At 40.1% G+C, this 25,134-nt stretch overlaps 1 protein-coding gene across 1 annotated transcript in view; it reads left to right on the top strand.

The window, feature by feature from the left end:
* Positions 1-25,134, top strand: part of SORCS3 (sortilin related VPS10 domain containing receptor 3) — a 719,817-nt gene that overhangs the window by 598,386 nt on the left and 96,297 nt on the right. The window contains 6 exon segments of the mRNA XM_032225623.1: positions 346-492; positions 1,206-1,308; positions 10,016-10,092; positions 10,180-10,202; positions 10,204-10,269; positions 16,556-16,663. Coding sequence (XP_032081514.1) covers positions 346-492; positions 1,206-1,308; positions 10,016-10,092; positions 10,180-10,202; positions 10,204-10,269; positions 16,556-16,663 — 524 coding nt within the window.

The raw sequence follows: 25,134 nt of genomic DNA, 5'->3' as shown, positions 1-25,134 counted from the left end.
GCCAGATGGTTATATTGACATTTAGATGGTCACAATGGATGGAAAGCCACCCTTTAAATAATGGATGTATTATATACATTATTTCTTGATTTGTTTGTTTAACTGTCAAAGTTTTGAATTTTTCTGATAAGACTGATTGTGCAACATGGAACATCCAAGGGACATTTTCATTTTGTAAAATAGGTCTCAGAAAATAAAAAAAATAAGTGTTTAGTTGCTTGTGTTGAATACATTTGCTTTAAGCAATTATTTAGACTTTTAATAAATGCTTATGCACTACTTAATTTTGTCATGTCTTTACCTAATCATGCAATATGGTTGTTCATTTCTTATCATTTTTCCTAGGTAGCAGGGATCAAAGGCATATTGCTGGCTAACAAGAAAGTAGAAGACCAAATAAAAACATTCATCACCTATAATAAAGGAAGAGACTGGCGTTTGCTAAAGGCTCCAGATTCTGACCTGAGAGGGGACCCCATTCACTGTCTGCTGGTCAGTGATGGAAAATTTCCAAGCTCTAATTTTGGGTCAATTTCCCAAGCCCAAATAGAAAACTTATTGATGTCTATGGAATACTTCCTTGAAATTCAACCCTGTATAGTTAATGGTTCCCTGATCCCCCAAAAAATTATTCAGGGAAACATTATGAACATTTAATAACAGGATGTGAATTTATCTTACATTTTATTGTTTTCTACAGAAAGAGGGCGTGGAAAGATTATTATTTAATTATACAGTGCTGTTTCCAACTATAGAAGGCAAAGTGATTTAGTAATTTACTTTTCTAAAGTCAAACCAGAAACAAATCATACCATATGATCTGACTATTATCTGCCATTGCAACTGAAAATCCATGAAAAGAAAACTCTTGAATAATACTGGGTGTCTAGCAAGTTTCTGGAGAAGAGATTTTCATAATTATTCCATAATAGTACAATACAGAAACCAGAATGCCTTTCATGTTACTGTCATGTGGAAACCCACATAAGCAGCAATAATAAATTTAATTTTGGAAATGAACTGTTGGTGTTGTTGATGGGGATAATTATATTTTGAATGTTGGGGATAATTATATTTTTGAATGTGGAGATAGTTATATTTTTGAATAAAAAAACATTGAACTTTGATATCCAAAAGGATAGATTAGTCTATATCCTTAAGATCGATTTATCAACGTTGTGTATACAATTTCTCCATTCTTTCAGCCTTTCTGTTCCTTGCACTTACATTTGCAAGTCCCTGAAAACCCTTACACTTCAGGCAGCATTTCAAGCAAAGAGACAGTCCCTGGACTTCTGGTTGCTACAGGTAAATAAAATGGCTTTATTTAGTTCTTCCTGTTCTTTTCAAATATATGCCTGCTTCCCAAGCACAGCTGACAAAATAATGTTAGCTACATTTGAACATTCTGGGGAATGTACAGCTATAGGTAGAGCTTTCTTTCTTTATTATTTATTTAATTATTGAGTGCCTTCAAGTCTGATTTGTTTGTTTTTTACTTTTGGTGACAATCTGGAAACTCCCTGGAGTTTTCTGGAAAGATTTTGGAAGTGTTTTTCCAAGACATCCTTTCTAGGGTGCCCCAAGGTCATCTAGTTGGCTTTATGCCTACAGCAGGACTACAACTCACCATCTCCAATCTTTATATGGCTGCATTTCCAGACTATTTAATTCACTTATACACATTTTATTATTTATTTATTTATTTATTATTTATTTATTTATTTATTTATTTATTTAAATCGATTTATAGGCCACCCAATCCCAGAGGACTCCAGCAGCTTACAACAAAAGAAAAAATAATAAAAATAAAAATGAAAATAAAAACAGGTTAAAATCAACACGCATACATTCATTGCGATCGGGGCTGGATCTCAACAATGAGGTCAACAGCCCCAGGCCTGTCAGAATAGCCAGGTTTTAACAGCTTTTTTGAAGGCCATGAGAGTGGGCATAGTCCGGATTTCTGGGGGTAGCTCGTTCCAAAGGGTCGGAGCAGCCACAGAGAAGGCTCTCCTCTGGGGAGCCGCCAGCTGGCATTGTCTGGCTGATGGCATCTAAAGGAGGCCCACCCTGTGGGATCTCACTGGCCGTTGGGAGGAGTGTGGCAGTAGGCGGTCTTGCAGGTATGCTGGCCCTAAGCCATGTAGGGCTTTAAAGGTAATAACCAACACCTTGAATTGCCTCCGGAGACCAATAGGTAGCCAGTGCAGCTCGCAGAGGATTGGTGTAACGTGGCCAGTATCGCTCGCGCGGCTGCATTCTGGACTAGTTGCAATCTCCGAACACTTTTCAAGGGTAGCCCCATGTAGAACGTGTTGCAGTAATCCAGCCTTGAGGTGACTAGGGCATGAGTGACCGTTTGGAGTGCCTCCCGATCCAAGTAGGGCCGCAATTCCAGTGTCAGCTGTGAATCCAGGAGGACTCCCAAATTGTGGGCCCTCTCTGAGGGGTGTAAGTTTTCATCCCCCAGGATCAAGGATGGACTGTCTGAATTGTCCCTCGGGGGCAACATCCACAGCCACTCAGTCAGACATAAACTCACTCACTGTTGGTATTTCCTCCAAACTTTCTGTCTGAATACCAAGAGGGTCTTTCCCCAGCCTATCGATAACTGGAGTTCTGTTTAAACTATTCTACAAATAGCTATTATAAATGCACTATGTAGCAATAAAGTTTGAAGTGTGGACAGTTTTGTCACCCAAGTATGAAAAGTCCAGCCTATAAAGATGTTCTTGGTACTTATTGCATATTATTTTTGGTCCAAAGTTATGATGATTTATTCTGGGTATTTTAATCTGAAAAATCTTTAGACTTTTGTATTTTTAACTGCTAACTGATTGCTATAGTTTTGGTCTATATTTCAGAGTTTTGTTTATTTTTTGCTATTCATATTGCTGGAATATAATCAAGGAACACATGTTTTAAATCATAGATAGATAGATAGATAGATAGATAGATAGATAGATAGATAGATAGATAGATAGATAGATAGATAGATAGATGATAGATAGATAGATGATTGATATAGCAATAGCAATAGCAGTTAGACTTATACACCGCTTCATAGGGCTTTAGCCCTCTCTAAGTGGTTTACAGAGTCAGCATATCGCCTCCACAGTCTGGGTCCTCATTTTACCCACCTCGGAAGGATGGAAGGCTGAGTCAACCCTGAGCCAGTGAGATTTGAACCGCTGAACTGCAGATAACAGTCAGATGAAGTGGCCTGCAGTACTGGATTTGGAAGAAATAAAACACTATAGTTCCTGTATAATTGTACTGATGGTCATGGAAACACCAAGATGGCTCCAATTTTTCTGTATCCCTCTATCTTGTCATCTCTATTATTTTTTGTTCTCTTTGAAGATACTACATACCACCACTTTGCTGATCCTGATGTCAGGGACAATTACACTCATCTACAATGAGAAAGCCTCAGAAATGGAAGCAACTAAATTTTATCAGAATTGGGTCACTAATAAGGATATATTAAGTTCTGAGTATTAATTGGCTCCAGTTTCAAAGATACAGCTTCAGATCAAAATTACATCAAAATAATTCAAAATTAAAAGGGATGTTCAATTAGGTTCTATAACTTTTCTGAAAAATGTGATATGAGAATGGTGCCACACTAATCATTATAAATTTATCTTTCTATTGATACCGATAACATAACTTTCCATTCATTTATTGGTTTTTCAACCAATGTAACATTTTCATGCTTTTTGCATGAAAAACTGACAAGCTCTAAAGTCAGATTAAATGACAAGGTTCCATCTTTATTTGGGAATATATTTTTTTTGCTTTTCTCTTATGAACTGCAGTAGGATCTCCCCCTGGGGAGATTCCAGCAGGAATCAGCAAGCATGGACTGCGAGTGTAAGAAAAGTATTTTCAGTGACATGTTTGCACCAAGTGCTTTAAAGGACCTAAGCAAATTTCCACATGCTTTTTATAGTCATCTGCCTTGCTATTCTCAAAGTGAAGATACATTTATAAATTTCCATATGGTACCATTTTCATTGTTTTACCATACTTTGTCGAGAAATTACAAGTCATCATGTAATGTTGTAATGTTTATTGCATTTGTATGCCGCCCTATCCCGAGAGACTCAGGGCGGCTAACAAGCAAGGGGGAAGGGAAATACAAACAAAAGACAAACAGGCAAGTTAAAAACAGAGCAACAGTCACAACAGTTTAAATGGGGCCAGGAACTCATCAGCCCCAGGCCTGCCAGAACAGCCAGGTCTTAGTGGCTTTGCGGAAACCTGGAAGAGTGGTGAGGGTCCGGATCTCCACGGGGAGATCATTCCAGAGGGCCGGAGCAGCCACAGAGAAGGCCCTCCCCCGAGGGTCGGCAGTCGATATTGGCTAGTTGATGGTATTCGGAGGAGGCCTAATCTGTGGGATCTAATTGGTCATAGGGAGGTGATTGGCACCTCCAATCATGGTTATTAGACACCTTCCTCCTTTGTAGGCATATATACCTGCCTGTGTATAAATCTTTATTGTGAAACATCTTGAAAACTTTAGTCAACCAGCACCTTTATCTCCTGTTTTCTAATTCAGGTAATCAAAATATGTAAAATTAACATAATTTCCCAAAATCTGTAGACCACTATTATCTGTGAAATAGCATCAATCCATGGATCAGACTGACCCTTATATGCTCTCCTCCACACTATTGTACTGATACTTTGGCCTATTGGCCTGCATTGACTTCATACTAAAACAGTGTCATATTGAAACTTGGAGGTAAATCCTGGAAAAGTGATGTATACCACCAGAGATAATAAAAAGCATTGAAAACAACCAGGTGTTTGTGCAAATGTTGGATATATTGAAACAATATATATTATATACCACATATGTTAGATTATAATCTAGACTATCATGATTTCTTTTGAGTCTGGCAATTTAAAGAATATGGGGGAAAATTTGTCCCTCTATGCTACTATTCAGTAGCATAGTTTCTTGGAAGCACCACTATGTTACTGTATATTCTATTCAATCTAAGAAGGACTGCTGTGGTGTAATGCACCCCTAATCTTAAGCAATGTTCCATTTAAAATTTGTACTGGAGTGGATATGGTTGGAAAATGGAGTGACTGGCAACCACTGTGTATACTTTGGGACATTTCCTTACAATAGGCGATAAAATTAGCAATAGTTGTACAGTACACATGACTGGAACTTAATAGTTATTATTCATAATTGATGGACTGTTTTTTCTCTTATCAAAAAGAAGTTGGAAACACTTTGTTGCCATGTATTTGATGTTCTGTCCTTTTCAATAAAGCCTACCTTTAACTGATCACATGATTCTAATAACAGCCTGTTATTATATAAAATGCCAGGAGTGCCCGACCTTGATAATTAACCTGATAGCCATCACAGCATCTGTATATCTGCACTTGCCTGCTAACAGTAGGCTCTCTCATCAGGATAGCCATCATCAACCATCTTGATGCAGGGTACCCAGCATGTTTCGTTCAGCAAGGGATGTCCAAGGTTACAAAAAATGCTTGAATTGTTGTCACTATAGATAACTTGTATTTATACCTTGGCATGTGTTCTGTATTTCCCAGAAATGTCAGACAGCTGGCATATTGCTGTTTATAGGACCTCAGCTTTTATCCTATTACACTCATGTGCACAATAAATTTGCATATGGCTGTTACATGCTGAGGCTTAAAGTGGAAACAAGTTTCTTTGACTAGATTGGCCAGCAACAAGGTAGCAATATAATGCACATAGCTCAAACTGAAAAGTAGCAATGGATTGATAAGATGAGAGATTTCTCAGACCAACTAGTATTACCAGATTGGCTTTCTAATATGATATTTTCTGTATAAAGATGCATTATATAACTGTAGTATATTATGTTATATAATTATATAACTAGGATTAATTAATGGCAGGTGGGGTAAGGCAGTGATAGAATGAATTCCACTTGATAAAAAGTGTCCGCAAAAGAGATCTAAAGTAAGATGGAGCAACAAGATCAGCAAATATGATGTCCAACTAGCAAAAGTGAGCTCAAAACCTCATTGGTTGGAAACATGCAGAAGAAGCCTTCATCCTGCAGTGGATAGACAATGGCCAGAATGATGATGATAACTAGGATTATCTGTTGTCTATGTTTCCCTTATACCAGTAATCTATATTAAAAAAGACAAAGATAGTTACAAGCTACAAAGTTCTCTATACAAACTTGTTAGATTTGACATATAGTGAGAAAATTGGGATCTATTTAAATTATGTGTTGAAATCTAATCTTATGAATTATGAAAATACACCCCAAAAAAACCCCTGTAATTTGATCAACAATTATAGCAGTGACGTGCGGTGAGGTTTGTGCCTGGTGAGGCTCAGCTGGGCATCTTTTTGTGAAGCCTCGTGGTGGTGGTGGGAATTTGCGGCCTCAGCGGTGGGGGGGATTTGCATCGCGGGAGCCGCCAAGCGCCCGGGTCTGCAGCAAAGGCGCTTGGCGGCTCCCGCGATGCAAAGTGCCCCGCCGCCACCCGCTGACCCGGCCTGAGGCCGCTGCTTCTCCAAACTCCGCCGCTTGAAGTCTCGGATCGCCTCTGGGGAAAAGCTGAGTGAGAAGCGGAGCGAAGCTTCTCCGTGGCCTCCCGGCGCTGCGCAGAGCCTCAGCGCGGACATTTCCAGCCACCCACAGGGGGACTAGGAGGGAAGGAGTCACTCCTCGGGAGTCTATCTAGCCAGCAGCCCCAGGAGACACCCCCCCCCCCCAGAAAGAATTGGGGCCACCAAAGCTCCCACACCCACCCACCTTTGGGATGCAAGAGACAGCAAGGCTTGCAGCGAAGGGAATCTGGACCCTGGGAAGGTTGGGGAGGGGTGAAGAGCGAGCCTCCTCCTTCTCCCCCACTCCTCTCTCCTCTGAAGCGCGCCCTCCGAAATAACCCACCCAACGTAAGCGTGCTCAAGAAGACATGATTGGCTGCTTCCAGATCAGAAGGCGGGAGAATTAGTGCCTCTTTTCCATCTGAACTTCTTTGCCTTTTAACTCTTTCTTAACTTTTAGAAGGCAAAAAATTCCTTATGGAAAAGAGGCCCCGAGTTCTCTCGCCTCCTGCTTTGGTTAACACTAAGCAGTCACCAAGCCACTGTGACCTGGAATCTGGTAGCAACTATCTTGGCTTTAATTATTTAAAAAAATATTTAAATTTCTTTTCTTTTCCTGAGGAGAGTGGTGAGGCTCCGCCTCCCTTGCCTCTAGTGACTGCACGTCCCTGAATTATAGCTGGATCAAACTTCAAAAAAGAACTTGTCCATTTGTTATGTTCTTTTTCCAATCAAGAAAACTGCCCTTTGCTTATGAAGATGGGCAGAAGTTAACATTAGGAAGAACTCCTTGTCTACATATGTAGAAATAAGACTGCCGATTCTCAGGAGAAAAATTTGGTTGTCTGCATTCTATGTGTAATGTGGTATTTCTTACAGGGATGCAAAAGGGATTGTACACCTGAAAACACCATCAAAAGTATTAGTAGACTCAACTGAACAGACAGTTTTAGACAGTTATTAAAATAAAATACATGGTATGCACCATAAATAAGCTTCTCTTTGCATAATTTATAAAGTATAAGAGTGCCTTCTTTATTCAAGAATTCCAGAGGGAAAAGGTTAAAAGGTTACTGATATTTTTTATTAAGCAATCACTAAATTAGTAATGAAATCCATAATGAACATGCCTAACAGAACTCTTATTTACTAGGAATCAATTTTCTCTCTAAATAAGAACATGTTTGATGGAGGTCTGGCAGAGATTCAGACTCATAGTGAATGAATTGCTTACTGCTTACTACTTATAATGGCCCATTTTTCAAAAAAAGCAGATTTAAAAATGGCATTTTTAAGAAAGATGTGAAGTTGTGTGTGTGTGTGTGTGTGTGTGTGTGTTGAAGATGGAGATGTGATTACACCAATCCAAATATAAAGAGCATCTCAAATACATGGTTTCTAAGATATCCATATCAGGGACACGGTGGCTCAGTGGCTAAGACACTGAGCTTGTCGATCAGAAGGGTCAGCTGTTCGGTGGTTTGAATCCCTAGGGTTGCAAAATGGAGTGAGCTCCCATTACTTGTCCCAGCTTTTGCCAACCTAGCAGTTTGAAAGCATGTAAAAATGCAAGTAGAAAAATAGGGACCACTTTGGTGGGAAGGTAACAGTGTTCCGTGCACCTTCAGTATTTAGTCATGCTGGACCATGGAGATGTCTTTGCACAGCACTGGCTCTTTAGTTTTAAAACAGAGATGAGCACCGCCCCTTAGAGTTGGGAATGAGTAGCACATAGGTGTGAGGGGAACCTTTACTTTTACCTTTAAGATATCCATAGAATCACCCACAGTTAGGGAAAATGAAAGGGAGAGAGCTAAATGGCTTTCTGTTGTTATGTTCTGAACCAATGGCAGAGTTTCAGGTTTGGACATAGAGGATTAGGCAAAGTGTATATGCAGCACAGGAATTTGAATTCCATATTTTCTTGACTTTATAGTACATTGAATAGCTTCTAATAGTTCCTATAACCTCTGCTGAAATTTTATGCAAGGAACAATTTTTGAAGTTTATTCATTAAAATAATGAAATGATGCAATTTAATAGTTTCTATCAAGAACTTTTCATATGACTTTTTGTATCAATCATGACCTTAAATTTCAGGTTTTATTTTTTTCTGCAAATTATGTGTCTTTTCAAGTTGGCAGGCTGTACCTTTTACTCACTAGTAGGAATACGTCAAGCTACATCTGGGTTTTCATTCTTCATTTTCCAACATTAAATGTCAGATGCTCAATTAACATTTTCATTAGTGTGTATTTATTTTGCCTGCTCTGAAGTGATAAAAGTTGGGAGTTGACTTTATCTTCCTTTCATTTTTAATATAAAACAAAGCAGAAGCAGCTAATTTTCATTTAGCCATATTTTCTTATGGTGAAGTTATAACTTCTAAAGTTGATTTCCATCAGATATAATTTAGGAAACTTTATTTAAATTGAGTTGCAGATGGTTTCCTTGGTTCTTTTTGTTTTTTCTTATTTTACGAGAATTTGGAAGCAGATTATTTAAACTAGTTTCAATCTGATACACCTTGATCATGTTTTTAAATTACCAGTGGTAGAGTCGGGATAGACTTGGTTTCTCATCCTTGTGATCTTTGATCTCTTAGCAAATTTTGATACAATTGACCATGCATCATTTAGGGCTCACTTTGGGGTTGAGAATAGAGATCATTTTATTATGGTAGTTCCTCCGTCCTCTGAGGCCAATTTCAGTATTGGTTTCAGGGAGAGATTGCAACTTGACTCTTTTTTCCTTATTTTCCTTCTTATGCAACATCTATATTAAACTGCTGCGTGAGATCATTTATCAGTTTGTGATTCAGTATAATTAACCTAATGATACCCAGTTATAGGTTTCAACTTTAGGCCAGCCAGGAGAGGCTGTTGACATTCAGTTGCAGTATCTGGTTCAGATAGGGACCAATTGAACTTTTGGTAGGGCTAAATTGTCTCCGATACAATCAGGCTGAAGTTCTGCGGGGTTAGGACTACCTAGATCTGGGGATATTCCATTTTTATCCTTGATGGAACAGGAATCTGTAAATGAATGAAGTCCAAATAAAAGGCACAGTTGGTCTGTTTAACAAAGAAATTAAGCCAAGTTTTGAAGGTGTGCTTTGTTCCAAAAATTAATCATGTCCTTTTAAAACTAGTGTAGCCCTGTTGCAAATAAACTCTGGAATTATTCAATGCAAACATAGATCTATGAGACATGCCTTTCAGTTAGGTAGCTCTACATTTTAATGTATTTGTTTTATATGTACTCATTCCTTTTATTTTTCCCATCCTGGTTTTGCGATATTCTCCAATCTAACACAATAGAAATTTTTAGATACAATTTTTCAATTGTTTTTCTGCTGGTGAAACATATTGTTCTTTTCAAGCCACCTAGGAGCTTATTTGTATATATCTTCTTGCACTTTAGGTAATGTGGGCACAGAATTGTCATACACTGAGATTGGCATGTTTGTTTCTTCCGATGGTGGAAATTCCTGGAGACAGGTAATTTTTTTCATCAATAAACTGGTCTTTCTGTAATATTTATTTCACATTTCTTGGAAGTTCATGCTATGCCTTTCTCATTTGCAGATCTTTGAGGAAGAATACAATGTGGTTCCTTGATTGGGGTGGAGCACTTGTGGCCATGAAACACACATCAATGCCTCTACGACATCTGTGGTGAGTTTCTTTTCATTTCTACTATGTTCTTTACTAAATAAAGGATTCTCCTGCTGACTCATCCAAAAGTAATCACTAAATGTTTGTTTGCTGCTGATAGTAATAATAAAAAACAATAATTTTGGAGTGTATTTTTCAGAAGCATCCATGTTTCTTTTGAATGGATTCTTCTTTTGTTGAACATTTTTCAGAGGTTACAAAGAGCTTAGAATAGCAAATAAACTAGAAAAGTGTAATGGGCTGTGGGAGTAACCTTGTGGAACAGGAGGAAGAGCTACAGGGTTAAGTTAAATGAAATCTGAGTCCAAAGCAGAAATGTAATTTGAGAAAACATTGTAGACTTGATCCTCCAAAATTACCTTGACTCTCTTATAGATAAAGACAGGTACACAGGAGGCACATGGCAAGATTCTGTCACTACTACACCCTATAAAAAGGTTGTATTAATATTAGAATATTTGTTATCCTAGCCTGATCTAACTCAAAGTCTGATAAAGATTCCTGAAAAAATGTATATTATTCTAGAAAGCAAAATGGCAAGCAATCCCATTTTCAAATGCCCATCAGAATCATAGCAGTGTGACTTTTTTTAAAAAAAGTAATAGATTATACTATAATGTCTTAATAGACTTAGAGAAGAAGCAGTATTATAACAAAACCCTACTTTGCAGTAAAATGGTGAGATGGCTCAGCAGTTAAAGACTCTGAACTTGCTAGCTGGAAAGCTGAAAGGATTTAGATCTGAGTGCTACAAGACAGGGTGATCTCCTATTATTGCCTCAGCTTCTCTTTGCCTAGTAGTTCAAAATGCAAATGCAAGTAGATAAATAGGTACTACTTTGGTGAGAAGGTAACAGCATTCTGTGTGCTTCGGAGTATTGCTATACTAGCTACATAATCACAGAAAATGTCTTTGTACAATGCTGGCTCCCTCATCTAAGAAACAGAGAAGAGTACCACACCCTAGAGTCAGAAATGATTGGACAGAGGAAACTTTTCAACTCATTTCATAACCACCCTTTTTATGACATGGAATAATTTGTATGTTCATTCCATACCCTCACGGACATTTTATTTAAATGCCAGCATCTGATTATAAGAAAGGTAGACTAGTAGAAGGACAATGATGATGATTTGCTTAAGGCTATCTTATTATTTCATTCTGTTATTATCACAATTTTTATGAACAGCCTTTCTGAATCAAGGGAATGTTGAAAAAAGTGAGAAGCATAGAAATCCACCTGAATGTTAAATTAACTAAAGCAAAATACAAAGAACACATTGTCACCCAACTCTCAAACTAAAATCCTGCTTGTGCATTTGACTTTTTATGTACTTGAATTATAGCCTGTCCTTTGAAAGATTCCCAGGACAATTTTTTAAACGTCAATAACAAAAAAATTCAAAATAGAAATACGTTATATTGAGTTTATGACACTAATATCCAGGTCCTGGACTGGAGTCTCCATTGATTATACAATGAGCACATGTCATCAGAAGACATTATAAGGCAGAAATGCATATCATGCCTATATCTAACTAAGAAAACATTCTTTGGTTTATTTGTTGAAGTATGGTTATCTTTGCTATGGTGATGAAATGGAATTTCAATATATATAATTAGCACTGCTGTTTAATTAATTTACTTGATGTTATAGTAATAGCATTTAGACTTATATAATGCTTTACAGGGCTTTACAGCCCTCTCTATGCTTTGCTTCTTGTAGATGTTGCAGCTCCTGAAATTTTTTAATGAAGAAAATTTGGGGTCAACTGGCTAGCTTTCAAGAGTTGATATTCTCAACATTATATGTGTGGATTAAAATAAAGTTGATGAGGAAGCATGCATAGAAAATGTTGAGAAACCATTTATTATTTAAATGATTTCTTACAGGAAAAAATGAGATTATATCATTTTTTTTTCACTTTTTTTTGTTTCTGTGTTTGAACTACTGATTCATACCCTATAAACATTTTATTTGTATCTTGTGTCTTGTATTTGTAATTGACATAGCATTTTTGTTGTTCCAAAAGCCTGTTTTCAAACAAACATAAATGCTAAAAATCAACCAATATTACATCAGACTGTATTGTCAGTATAAAATCTTCTGTTGAAGACCATAATTCAGTATCTTAAAAAAAAAAACCCAGACCTTACTTCTCAACAGCATTCAACTAAGCTTCAAAGGAGATGCACACTTTCTTGTTTATATACAATTTTTATTTTTTTAAGAGAACATAAAACTAACAGAAACTAACACAGAATAAAGTGTACTGAGAGAAAGAAATGAGAAGAATGCACACTTTCATGATTTTTTTCCATTAAGGGATGTTTTGGATGATTCATGACAATGATATCTAAACAAGTAGATATTATTGATACAGAAAATTGTTCAAACCCAACCTTGATTTTTTGTTAGATTATAAATACATTTAAATTTCCTTGTTTTAAATTTTCCTTGTTTACACTACCCAAAATCACACCTCCTGAAATGGATGGCTATATGAGAAAGGAGAGGGAGGGGGGGAGAGAGATCACAATCCAAAGTGATTATTTACTTCACTGGGGTTGCCTATTAGTGTGTGTGATTACAAGTGGAAGCTATGCAGGAAATCCTGTGGATTCCATTCAGATGTGTAAATCCATGAGGATCAACGGGCCTTAGGGCTATCTGACTTATCCAGAACCATGGTGCTCTCTGAGTTTGGTAATTTTATTGCAAATGTTTCATGACCCTATTAAGTAATATCATCAGTGCTAGAAGGGAGTGGGGATTGCAGAGAGGAAGAGGAGAACTGGCTGGATTTTTGCAGATATTTCATGACCCAACTAGGTAACCTCATCATTCTAGAAAGGAGTGGGATTTGGGAGGAGGAGGAGGGCTGGTGAGAGGGAGGGAGGGAGGGAGAGAGAGAATCTCTTTGTACCACTATCTTATTTTTGAAAAATCTTCAGATAATTGAGGAAAGATGAGATAACATAATTATCTGCAAAACTGATAAAAATCAAAATTTCCTTTTTACTTGCAAGACTTTGAAAACATAGAGTATTTTTCATCATCATGTAGCCACACATGGCTGGAAATGAGAATGTGGAAAGCTCAGTAAGATTGTCATATGTATCCCTCATTAGGCTTTTTGGATTGTAAATGGATTATTTTGTATAACTTTCCATGGACTAATAAAATTGGATTGGATTATTGCTACCTAGTGATTGACTTTTTTCTGAATAGATGAATTGGGCTGACAAGTGAACCTAGTGAACAGTTAGCTACAGATGAAATTTAGTCTTGCGGCTGCTCATGAGGAACCTCAGGAATAGGCACAAATCCTGTCTAGACACCACCCGGAAAGGGGTGAAACCAGTGCTGCTATGCACAGAATTATTATAAGCCACTTCCGCATGTGGCAACAAGTCCACCCAATCATCCTGCTGGTAGTTGATGAAACAACGTAAATACTGCTCCAGAACAGAATTAGTCCTCTCACAAGCTCCATTAGTCTGAGGGTGGTGGGTGGAGCCAATCCGCTTAAGAAACTCCCTCCAGAACACGGAGATGAACTGCACAGCCCTATCCAAAATGATGCGGTCAGGCACCCCATGCAAGCGGTAAATGTGAGAGATGAACATTTTTAGTGAGAGTCTTAGCAGATATAAGGATGAAGTGGACTTGCTTGGAGAACAAGTCGGTAACCACCCAAATAACGGTGTGCCCCTGGCTCTCAGGAAGGTCGACATGAAATCCATTGAGATCTCCTTCCACGGGGCGACAGGGCGAGCTATAGTCTGGAGTAAACCTGCGGTTTCCCTGGCGGGCGTTTAGCAGCAGCACAAACGGGACAACTGGCGACATACAGCTCAATGTCCTTTTTCAAAGAAGGCCACCAAAATTGCCTTTTCACGAGATGCAGCATCTTCACGAAACCAAAATGGCCCGCCATCCGGGAATCATGAGCCGTTGAGAACTACTAGGTGAAAAGATGCAGGAACGTAAAGTTTCGCTCCAATCCATGGCAAGTCATCCCTCATGGTGCATTCAGTCATATGCTGCTGGAACCATTCATCATGAGTGAGGGCGTTCTTGAGATTGGAAAGAAAATCCTGGGACATCTCCACTTTAGAATGTTCCTGATGTCTAGTAACCACTGGAGCAGCGAGACTTGATGTGGGAATGACCAGCTGGACCACGCTGGGCTTAGAACAGTTGTACTGAGGAAGTCTGGATAAAGCATCAGCCATGAATTTCTTCCCACCCGGAATGTATTTCAGGGTGAAATTAAAACAATTGAAATGCTGAGCCCAGCACATATGCTTAGGAGAAAGTTTCTGGGGAGTCCTCAAGCTTCTAAATTCTTATGGTCAGTCCACACCTCGAACGGGTGCTTAGCGCCTTCCAGAAAATGGCACCATATGGCCAAAGCCCAACGAACAACAAACGCCTCCTTCTCCCAGATAGCCCAACGTCTCTCCGTGTCAGTTAGTTTGCGACAGGTGTATGCGCAGGGTTGCAAGTTACCTTGATCATTGGCCTGAAGCAACACGGCCCTACCGCCACGTCGCTGGCATCAGCTTGAACCACAAATGGTGCATCCATGTCCGGGTGCTTGAGGACCGGTTCCTCGGCAAAAAGTCGTTTTAACTTTTCAAAGGCAGCCTGACATTCCATGGTCCAATCCAACGGCTTGCTAGGCTTGGGCTTCGGCCCACCTTTGGACTTCAACAGGTTAGTTATGGGAAGTGCCATCTTAGCAAAGAAGGGATGAACTGGTGATAGAAATGGCAAACCCCCAAAATTTCTGCAACTGCCTGCGCATACAAGGGGCCTCCCACTCAGTGACTGCTTTAACTTTAGCGGGGTCCATCTCTACACCCACGGGGGAGATACGATAGCCCAGGTAGTCAACTTTCTCTTGATGGAATTCACACTTGGACAACTTGGCGTAAAGCTCCATGGCCCGAAGCTTCTTCAGCACAGTGCGAACCAGCTTAACATGTTCTTCACGTGTTTGCATGTAAATAAGGATATCGTCCAAATATATGATAACGCCTTTGTAAAGATGGTCATGGAACACCTCATTAATTAATTGCATAAAAACCGCAGGCGCCCCCTGCATGCCAAATGGCATCACATGAAACTGGAAACAGCCAAGGGGTCAGTTGAAAGCCGTTTTCCACTTGTCTCCCTCTTTAATACGGACTCTATAGTATGCCTCCCGCAAATCCAGTTTAGTGAAACGCGGCCCTTCCCCAATTGGGCCAGCATGTCCTTTATTAGGGTAGCGGGTAGAGGTTCTGGGCGGAGATTCCGTTAAGGTTTTTAAATTCACACAAAGATGAAGAGAGCCTTTATTCTACCTAGTGATGACTTTTTTCTGAATTGATGAATTGGGCTGACAAGTGAACCTAGTGAACAGTTAGCTACAGATTTAATTTAGTCTAAATTAAAAAAAAACATCTCAAACAAGCTCAACACTTGTTTCTCATTGTTCTGGAGAGCATAACATGGAATAATTTAATTACAGGAAGGCGGATTGAATGTTATACTTTCTTTATAGATCAATATAATTGTGAGACTAAGTACCTATAAAGATGGTGGGTCCCCTTAGTTGGTCAGTTCAAGATAAACACTTGTCAAGATTGCTTTAATTTGAATAATTGTACTAGGAAGTGGTTTGTTACCCACAAAGTTCCAAAAGTAGTACTATGGTGGGATTTTTTTTAATACTCAGCCACTTCTGTTTATTTGGATATTAAAGGACCAATTTAAGAGAAAAATATACTATATAGAACTTTTAAATCATGATTTAAAATATTTTCTTTCAAAATACATATTTACTATGCCTATTTTCAAGTTATTTATTTTGAAATGCATTTTAAACAAAGAGTTGCATCAGGGCATTTTTGAAGTGTAAAAGATTAAGTTTCAGTGTATAGATTAGTTCATGAGGTGCGAAACAGTTTCATAAAGAACAGTGTCAAAAGCATCTTTATTCAGTGGAAATATTTTTCCAACTTCTTAAAAGAACTGTGTTATTTTAAGAAGTTGGATCAAAGATCAAAGCTGCATAATTTTTTTATTTGTTGGTCACCATTGTAGAAAGTTTCACAACGAAATGGTAACACTATATAAGCAACATCACAATATAATAAATCTATGACATTTCTGCATCTCATAGATTTCCCCCCCTCTCTCCCCCCCCCCTCTCATCAGCCAATGACATTTAATTGCCTTGGAAATGGCTCCAGTGAAACATTTTCATGTGCATTTATCTCTTTCAATCTCAGGGTGAGTTTCGATGAAGGAAGGACCTGGAATAAATATGGCTTCACATCAGCACCACTCTTCATGGATGGGTCCCTAGTGGAGCCAGGCATAGAAACTCAGATAATGACGTAAGTTGGAGACTTAAGCAAGATGCCTTGCGAGACAGTAGAGATGAGCCATTTAGGCCATCCATCAAATAGAATGTCATGCTTGTTCCAGGGGATCTCTGGGTTGCTCTCTAAAGTCTGAAATTTTATGCTAATACATCAACTATATCTTGTTATGCTTGCAGCTTTGATGGTATGCTTCTGTTGTAAATTTCCATGGCAGCTTTAATTTAAATATATGTGGTACTAAAACAAGCTACTAATACTTACTGAGCTAGCAGCAGTTAGACTCAGAATTCTGTTTTATGTATACCAATTAAACAATCTGATCATACTGGATATTCTCATCTTCATATATCCATGTAAAATGAGAGCAGCCCATTTCTTTAGATTGCCTTATACTCTTGTTATCCAGGCACAACTTAACAAAGTTTAAAAAATTTTCTAAGACTGACTTATGTCAATTGGGATAATTAAGATAAACCTCTGTAAGGAGTTAAGATTTAAATAATGCATAGAATACGGCTTCCAGAACTGAAGAAGTTAAGTTTTTTGCAGCCCCAACATATATCTTCTTTTTGCCAAATTAATCCATGTTAATATCCAAGTATGATATTAATTGGCATACATTAAAGTATGATGCTAAAGTATGATTATCATGCTTTGTCACTGAAGTATGATTATTAGTATCATACCTTAAAGTATGATAATCATAATTAATCTTATCAGTAATAATATAACCATTTAAATCTACAAATTAAAATATATGTGGGATGAAAAGTATTTCCAGATGTTTCTTTTAATCAGAAAAAAAACACAGTATTTGTTTTTGTCAAGACTCAGATGATATGAGTGTTACTTTTCAATGCCATCGTTCTTTGGTAAGTGCCCTAACAATTCTGTCTGTCAAGGAATATGTCAGTAAAACTCAATCTTCTTTTGTAACTACAATTTTCCTTGAAAATTAAGTGGACTATAAATCTAACTATTATGTATCTGGGTATCTGAAGTAAGTGAAGGCTTGCAAACAAGGGTACAAGGCTACGGGTGCAACTTGAACCTTGTCCTTTTTTCATTTCATGTTTCATTGCCACTTATCCCCTTTCAATAGGAGATCACTTAACACCTTATCTTTAGGCAGGAAAAAACTCAATCCATATCAAATGTTCCCTTTAAAGAATCTTGATCACTTGTTTGATTTATATATCTAGCTGCCTATTAAATTATCAAAGTAATATTTGAAGATGCTTTTCTTGTATTACCACTACTTCCTTTTTCAAACGTTTTTGGAAATAACAGCTGTCTGATGGTTTCTGATATTTGAAATAGGAATCAGGATAACTACAAGTTTCAAGTTTCAAGTTTATTAGAATTTGTATGCCGCCCACTCCCAGGGGACTCTGGGCGGCTCACAACAGACAAGAAACATTTAAATTTAAAAAAAGAAATAAAAAATACAGCATTAAAATTCACATCACCCATTCCATCTAGGCGGGGCTGGAAATCAATCAACAGCCCCAGGCCTGCCAGAACAGCCAGGTCTTCACGGCTTTACGGAAGGCCGGGAGAGTGGTAAGGGTCCGGATCTCTGCAGGTAGTTCGTTCCACAGGGCTGGCGCAGCAACAGAGAAGGCCTTCCCCCAGGGAGTCACCAGCCGGCATTGTCTGGTTGATGGCACCCGGAGGAGGCCCAACCTGTTCGATCTTGTTGGTCATTGGGAGGTAAGTGGCAGGAGGCGGTCTCTCAGGTAGCAAGGTCCTAAACCATGAAGGGCTTTAAAAGTAACGACTAGCACCTTGAAGCGTGTCTGGAGGCCAATAGGAAGCCAGTGCAGCTCACGGAGGATAGGTGTAATATGGGTGTATCTAGATACACCCCATATCGCTTGCACGGCTGCGTTCTGGACCAGCTGTTGTCTTCAAACGCTCTTCAGGGGCAGCCCCATGTAGAGCGCGTTACAGTAATCCAGTCTTGAGGTGACGAGGGCATGAGTGACTATTCGAAGTGCCTCCCGGTCCAGGTAGGGCCGCAACTGGTGCACCAGGCAAACCTGGGCAAAAGCCACCCTGGTCACAGCTGACAGATGGTGCTCTAACGTCAGTTGTGGGTCCAGGAGGACACCCAAATTGCGGGCCCTCTCTGAGGGATGTATAATTTCACCCCCCAGGCTAAGAGATGGAATGTCTGGACTAACCTTGGGAGGCAGCATCAATAGCCACTCAGTCTTGTCTGGATTGAGTGCAAGCTTGTTCACTCCCATCCAGACCCTGACAGCCTCCAGGCACTGGCACATCACTTCCACTGCTTCGCTGAGTTGGCACAGGACGGACAGATACAATTTGGTATTGTCCGCATATTGGTGATATTTAATCCTGTGCCGCCGGATGATCTCACCCAGCGGCTTCATGTAGATGTTAAATAGGAGGGGGGACAGGACCGAACCCTGTGGCACCCCATATTTGAGGGACCTAGGGGTCGATCTCTGTCCCCCAACCAACACCGACTGAGACCTGTCCAAGAGGTAGGAGGAGAACCACTTTAAGACGGTGCCTCCCACTCCCACCTCGCGTAACCATCGCAGAAGGATACCATAGTCGATGGTATTGAAGGCCGCTGAGAGCACTAGGTAGAGGAATGTCCTCTATCCCTGGCCTGCCAGAGATCATCGATCAGGGCGACCAAAGCAGTTTCTGTGCCGTAACCAGGCCTGAAACCCGACTGAAAGGGATCCAGATAATCTGCTTCATCCAAGGGCCGCCGGAGTTGACCACCACCTTCTCAACAACCTTCCCTACGAACGGGAGGTTGGAGACTGGGCGATAGTTGTTTAAAATGGCTGGATCCAGGGATGGTTTCTTGAGGAGGGGGTCTCACTACCACATCCTTTAGAGGATGTGGGAAGGATCCCTCCAGAAGAGAGATGTTAACAATCCTCTGGAGCCAGCCACGTGTCACCTCCCTGCTGGTCGAGACCAGCCAGGAGGGACACGGGTCCAGTAAACAGGTGGAGGCACTCACCACTCCCATGGCCTTGTCCACTTCCTCAGGAGCGACAAGTTGAAACTCGCTCCATAAAATCTCATCAGGACCTTCCCCCGGCGCCTCAGCTGGTACCGTCCAAGTGGAGTCCAGGTCCATCCGGATCCGAGTGATTTTATCCAACAGAAACTGAACGAACTCCTCAGCTCTACCCTGTAAGGGTTCATCCGGATCCCTCCCTTTCAAGAGGGAGCGGGCTATCCTAAACAGGGCAGCTGGGCGAGATTCTGCATATGTGATAAGAGCGGAAAAATGCGAACATTTTATCGCCACTAGATAAGTCCTAATGAAGGCTCTTAATTGTGTTTGGTCGGATTCGGAGTTACTAGCCCTCCAACGTCGCTCCAGGCTTCTCTTTTGGCGCTTCATCTCCCGAAGTTCCTCGGTAAACCAAGGAGCCCTCCTGGATCCACTGCCGCGAAGAGGTCGTAAAGGCGCAATCCGGTTTAGAACCCCCGCCGCCGCTATATTCCAAGCAGTGACTAAGGACTCCGCCAGACTGTGGGCCAGAGAGTCAGGTATCTCCCCAAGTGCCATCTGAAATCCCATGGGGTCCATCAGGAGCCTGGGGCGGAACCACCTAATCCGTTCCCCCTCCCTACAGTGGGGGATTGGTTTCCGAAAGTTGAGCCTCAATAGGAAATGATCTGACCATGACAAGGGCAAGATCTTAATGCCCTTCAAATCTAGATCACGTCTCCACTGCTCTGAGAGAAATACGAGGTCGAGCGTGTGCCCCACTGAATGAGTCGGACCCTGAATTACCTGGGTCAAGTCCATGGCTGTCATGGAAGTCATAAACTCCTGCGCTCCATCAGAGCGTTCACCAAGCAATGGCAGGTTGAAATCCCCCAGCACTACAAGCCTGGGGAACTCAACCACCAGCTCGGCTACTGACTCGAGGAGCACAGGCAGGGTTGTTGCAACGCTGTTGGGAGGTAGGTACGTTAGCAACAAACCCATTTGACCCCCAAGGGCCAACTTCACCAGAAGGGACTCACACCTGACAATCTCCGGAGCAGGGATCCTACAAGGAACTAGGGACCTTCGGATGATGACTGCCACTCCCCCACCCCTTCTCTGTTGTTGTGGCTGATGTAGCACCTAAAACCCTTCTGGGCACATTTCAGTGAGGGGGACTCCTCCCTCATGGCCCAGCCAGGTCTCAGTAATACATGCCAGGTCTGCCCCCTCGTCTAATATTAGGTCCCGGACGAGGGGAGCTTTGTGAACCACAGACCTGGCATTTAGCAACAACAGCCTGAGACCAGGGCCCTGACAACTCTCGCCATCTGGTCCTGGAGTGGAGCTGATAGGGCCGGAAGGAGGGATCGCTGTGACGTAGCGAACCCTCCTTCCCCGGTAATGGCTAGCCCTATAGCTCCCATCAAACCTGCCTCTCCCAACAATGACCGGAATGTGCCGGCCCATCCCCGCACCCGTAGACCCCACTTCCCCTCCCGTAACCTCCGTTCTCCTGGCAGGCCATTCATATTTTCGTTCTAGGACGAGAGGTAGCTGAGACATTTCTTTTTATATACATTAGTTACTCAGATGGTTTATATTTTTGTTTTGGGGGTGAGAGGAAGAGGTTGCCAGAGATTGAGCTTGTCTTTTTAAATTGACAGAGTTTATATTTTGAACTTTAAGCCTACTGGTCTTAGGAAGTACTAGTGGTAAAAAGCCTTCCCTATTACTGAGTTAACAGTGGGTTACGAGTGAGTTCCATTCCTAATTCTGTCTTTAATTTGAATTTCTACCTCAGTTGGAACTCAGCCATACAAATGGTCTACCTCTTACTGAAAATGGTTTCCAATTTTGAAGGAAAATGTCTCATTCTGAAAACATGGGCCAAGCAGCTTATTTTTATATGACAAGCCACTGAGTATTTCTTTGGCACTTTCATATGTGTTTGCTTGTATTTCTTAGTGTAGTTTCAGTTTTGACCATTTGATAATATCAGATAGATAAAAAGCTAGATTTAACAAAATGTGCAATTATTAGTTTTTTTAAAAAGAATTCTGGATTTTTTCGTTCTCTCTGTCCTTCTCTATATATGTAAACATAAAGTGTTCTTTGCAAGCAAAATTTTTATCTGGGGCATAATGGAATTAAATAGAGATATATATTCTTTGTGTTTTGTACAGTATATATCAGGGGTGGGTTCTTCCCGGTTCGCACCGGTTCTTGCGAACCTGTTCGTCAGTGAACCCGGAAGTAATTAACTTCCGGGTTCCTAGCTCCTAGCCCTGTCGCTGGATGCCTGCGGGGTTTTTCTTTTTTAAAAACGCCTCTCCGGATGATCTTGAAATCCTGCAAAGTTGCTTTGGAAGGGGACAGATAGGCAGATTCCCCTGCCCCCCTCCCTGGGTGCCTGCAGCCTTAAAGCAAGCGTTTGCACAATAAAGAAAATCTCACGAGCGAGAGAAGTTCTTAATTGCTTTTACTGTGAAGTTTTGGAAGCTTCCAAGGCTACAGGCAATCAGGAATGGGGTGGGGGAATCCCTCGCAGGTTTTCAAGATCGTCTGCAGAGGCGTTTTTAAAAAGAAATGGTCTTCTTGGGAGGGGGAATGGGCTGCACTCCCGGTTCTGGGATTGCCCCCCCCCAAAAGACCAGCTTCCCATCTCTCCAAATCTTGTGGCTTTTCAGGATTTTCTTTTAAAAAAACGCCTCTCCGGATGATCTTGAAATCCTGCAAGGTTGCTTTGGAAGGGGACAGATAGGCAGATTCCCCCTGCCCCCCTCCCTGGGTGCCTGCAGCCTTAAAGCAAGCGTTTGCACAATAAAGAAAATCTCACGAGCGAGAGTTCTTAATTGCTTTTACTGTGAAGTTTCGGAAGCTTCCAAGGCTACAGGCAATCAGGAATGGGGTGGGGGAATCCCTCGCAGGTTTTCAAGATTGTCTGCAGAGGCGTTTTTAAAAAGAAAACGGTCTTCTTGGGAGGGGGAATGGGCTACACTCAGAGGAGCCGGCGCTTGGGGCACCCTGAAACAACGCATCCCTGCCGCCTCGTTCTACTCAGCAAGCAGGGACATCCCGTCTGTGCCCACTTCTGCTGCCACCACCTCCGCTCCCAAACGCAACTGTCAGCTGCGAGCAGGTGACTGAAGCTGCTGCTTGCAGTCATTTACGGCTGCAGATAGATTGTCCCTGTAGCGGGAAGTTCTTCGCCCTGTGAGAGCTCCTCTCCAGCACTCCTAGTTTGGTAACATCATCAGTGCTAGAAGGGAGTGGGATTGGGGGGGGGAGGAGGAGAAAGTTAGGACAAAAAAGAAAAAGATAAGGAGGGAGAGGACTGTGGGGTCCTTTGGTGTTCTCTGAACGTGGTGGTTTTTAATTAGTTTAGGGAATTTTTATTTATTTATTGTTTATAGAATGTTTATTACAAGAAATGTTATTCCTTTTGCAAATGTTTTATTTGTGATGCAATATGTTGCTTTTAAGTGTTTAGACCAGGTTTATGTGTCTCAAAGTGGCTGCTTTTCTATGGGCAGGCCAGGTTTGTTGCAAGGCAGTGTGTTTCACCCTCCTTGTTTAGGTAATTCTGAGGTGGTTGATGGTTCTGTGAGTGCCTGAACTTTATAATTTTCCACATTGCCTTGATGGTTTTTATTCCAGTGACTTTGTCTTTCCTGTTCTTAGGCTTAGGGAAAAAAAACTGGTTTCATTGGCAGTCTTTTTTTTTGGGGGGGGGGGGGGGGTTTTTTTTTTTTTGGTGTTTTCCTAGCACTGTCATAGTTTGTGGGTGTGGGTGGGTGTGTAATGTCCCACAGTTATCTATGCATTAATAATGATCTAGTAATATTAATAATATCTAGTAATTAGTAATATCTAGTAATAACATCATCTTGGCCACTCCCACCAGGTCACATGGGTGGCAGGCCACTCCCATCCGGTCACATGGGCAGCAAGCCACTCCCACAAAGGAGGCCACGCCCACAGAGTAGGTTCGAACATTTTTTGAAACCCACCCCTGGTATATATATACCTAATTCTACATTTACAGTATGCAATCAAAATGATTAATCTTTGAAAAGACAAGTCAAATGTTATAATATAATATTATTATTATATTATTATAATATTATATATAATATAATATTATATAATATATAATATTATAATTATAATATAATATAATTATATAATATAATAGTTATTATATTATTATAATATAATAGTTGTCCAAACCTCCAAAAAAGTATATAGTAAAATGCATCTGTTTGGAAAATGTGTGCCTAAGAATTCATATTTTCATGAAAATATAAAATATATAGGCGGACCATGTAAAATATAGTTGTAAAGATATAGCTAATATTGATTTCAGCTGGAGATAATAACTGTAGATTGACATGATGGAGACCCTGGATATTACACTGGATATTACATGTATGTGCCTATGATTTGCCAATATCTACACTTTCCTTATTGTAGAGAGAGTAGATTATCTCTTGGTATAAATGTCTGATGAGATAACGATTACAAACCTTAATATCTTCCACGTGTCCATTTAAAAATATTTATGAAGTATTATATCAGCATTGTATATACAAGACAGCAACAACAAAGAAAACTTGAGAAATTATTTGTGAGTGGTTGTAATTAGGTGAAGGGCACATTATATAAATATTCTTTGTGACCACCATTTGAGAAAAAAAACTCTTGATGGGAACAGCTGCATATGCGCATGCTCCAAAGAATTAGGATATATGATTTCATTGATATCCCAGTTGGGTATAGAAACAATCATAAATGTCTGTGGGAGGGGAAAAGAGGGCAAAGGTTTATCTGGGTGAATCGGGAAAACTTGGCTATTTCAAAGGTCAAGATATGTATTAAAGAACAAAACAGATTAAGTAATAAAATTAGCAATAACCACCCAAGGTCCATTTTAAGACTTTGATTTTTAAGATCTACTTTATGAGTCCATTATTGCTTGAAATATCTACAGTATAACTAGATACTGGTTGTATAGTCCTGCTTTATAGACTACATCCAAAATTAATTTGTATTTTTTTAAAAAAATTAATAAATGGCATGCACAGTGACATTCGCTAAAGCAGCAATACAAAATATTAAAAACACATCAATTTTTTACAACCTTTTAAACTCATGCACATTTACATATATAATTAATCAGCTAATCACATATTTAATCACTCATGAAATTTCACAGTCATCCTTTTCAAACCTAATTATGATCAGTTTACTAATACTGGAGTTGGATAAGGAAATATCTAGCTCTGCTCCAAAAGCTCAGGTCTCCAATTTTCTAAGAATAATCTTATAAGCTGTTTCTGTTCCCAAAATAGTTGCATAATGATATACTCTGACAGAACTAAACTAGGTAACTGCTCACTTTTCTCTTTAAAGGTAAATAAAACTAGACACTTAATTAATGCCTGGTTTAAACTTCAGAAGCTATCCCTACAATCCTATGTGTATCTGT

This window comes from Thamnophis elegans, chromosome 10 (assembly GCF_009769535.1).
Source record: "Thamnophis elegans isolate rThaEle1 chromosome 10, rThaEle1.pri, whole genome shotgun sequence".
NCBI lineage: Eukaryota > Metazoa > Chordata > Lepidosauria > Squamata > Colubridae > Thamnophis > Thamnophis elegans.
This window is presented reverse-complemented; position numbering and strand designations above follow the sequence as displayed.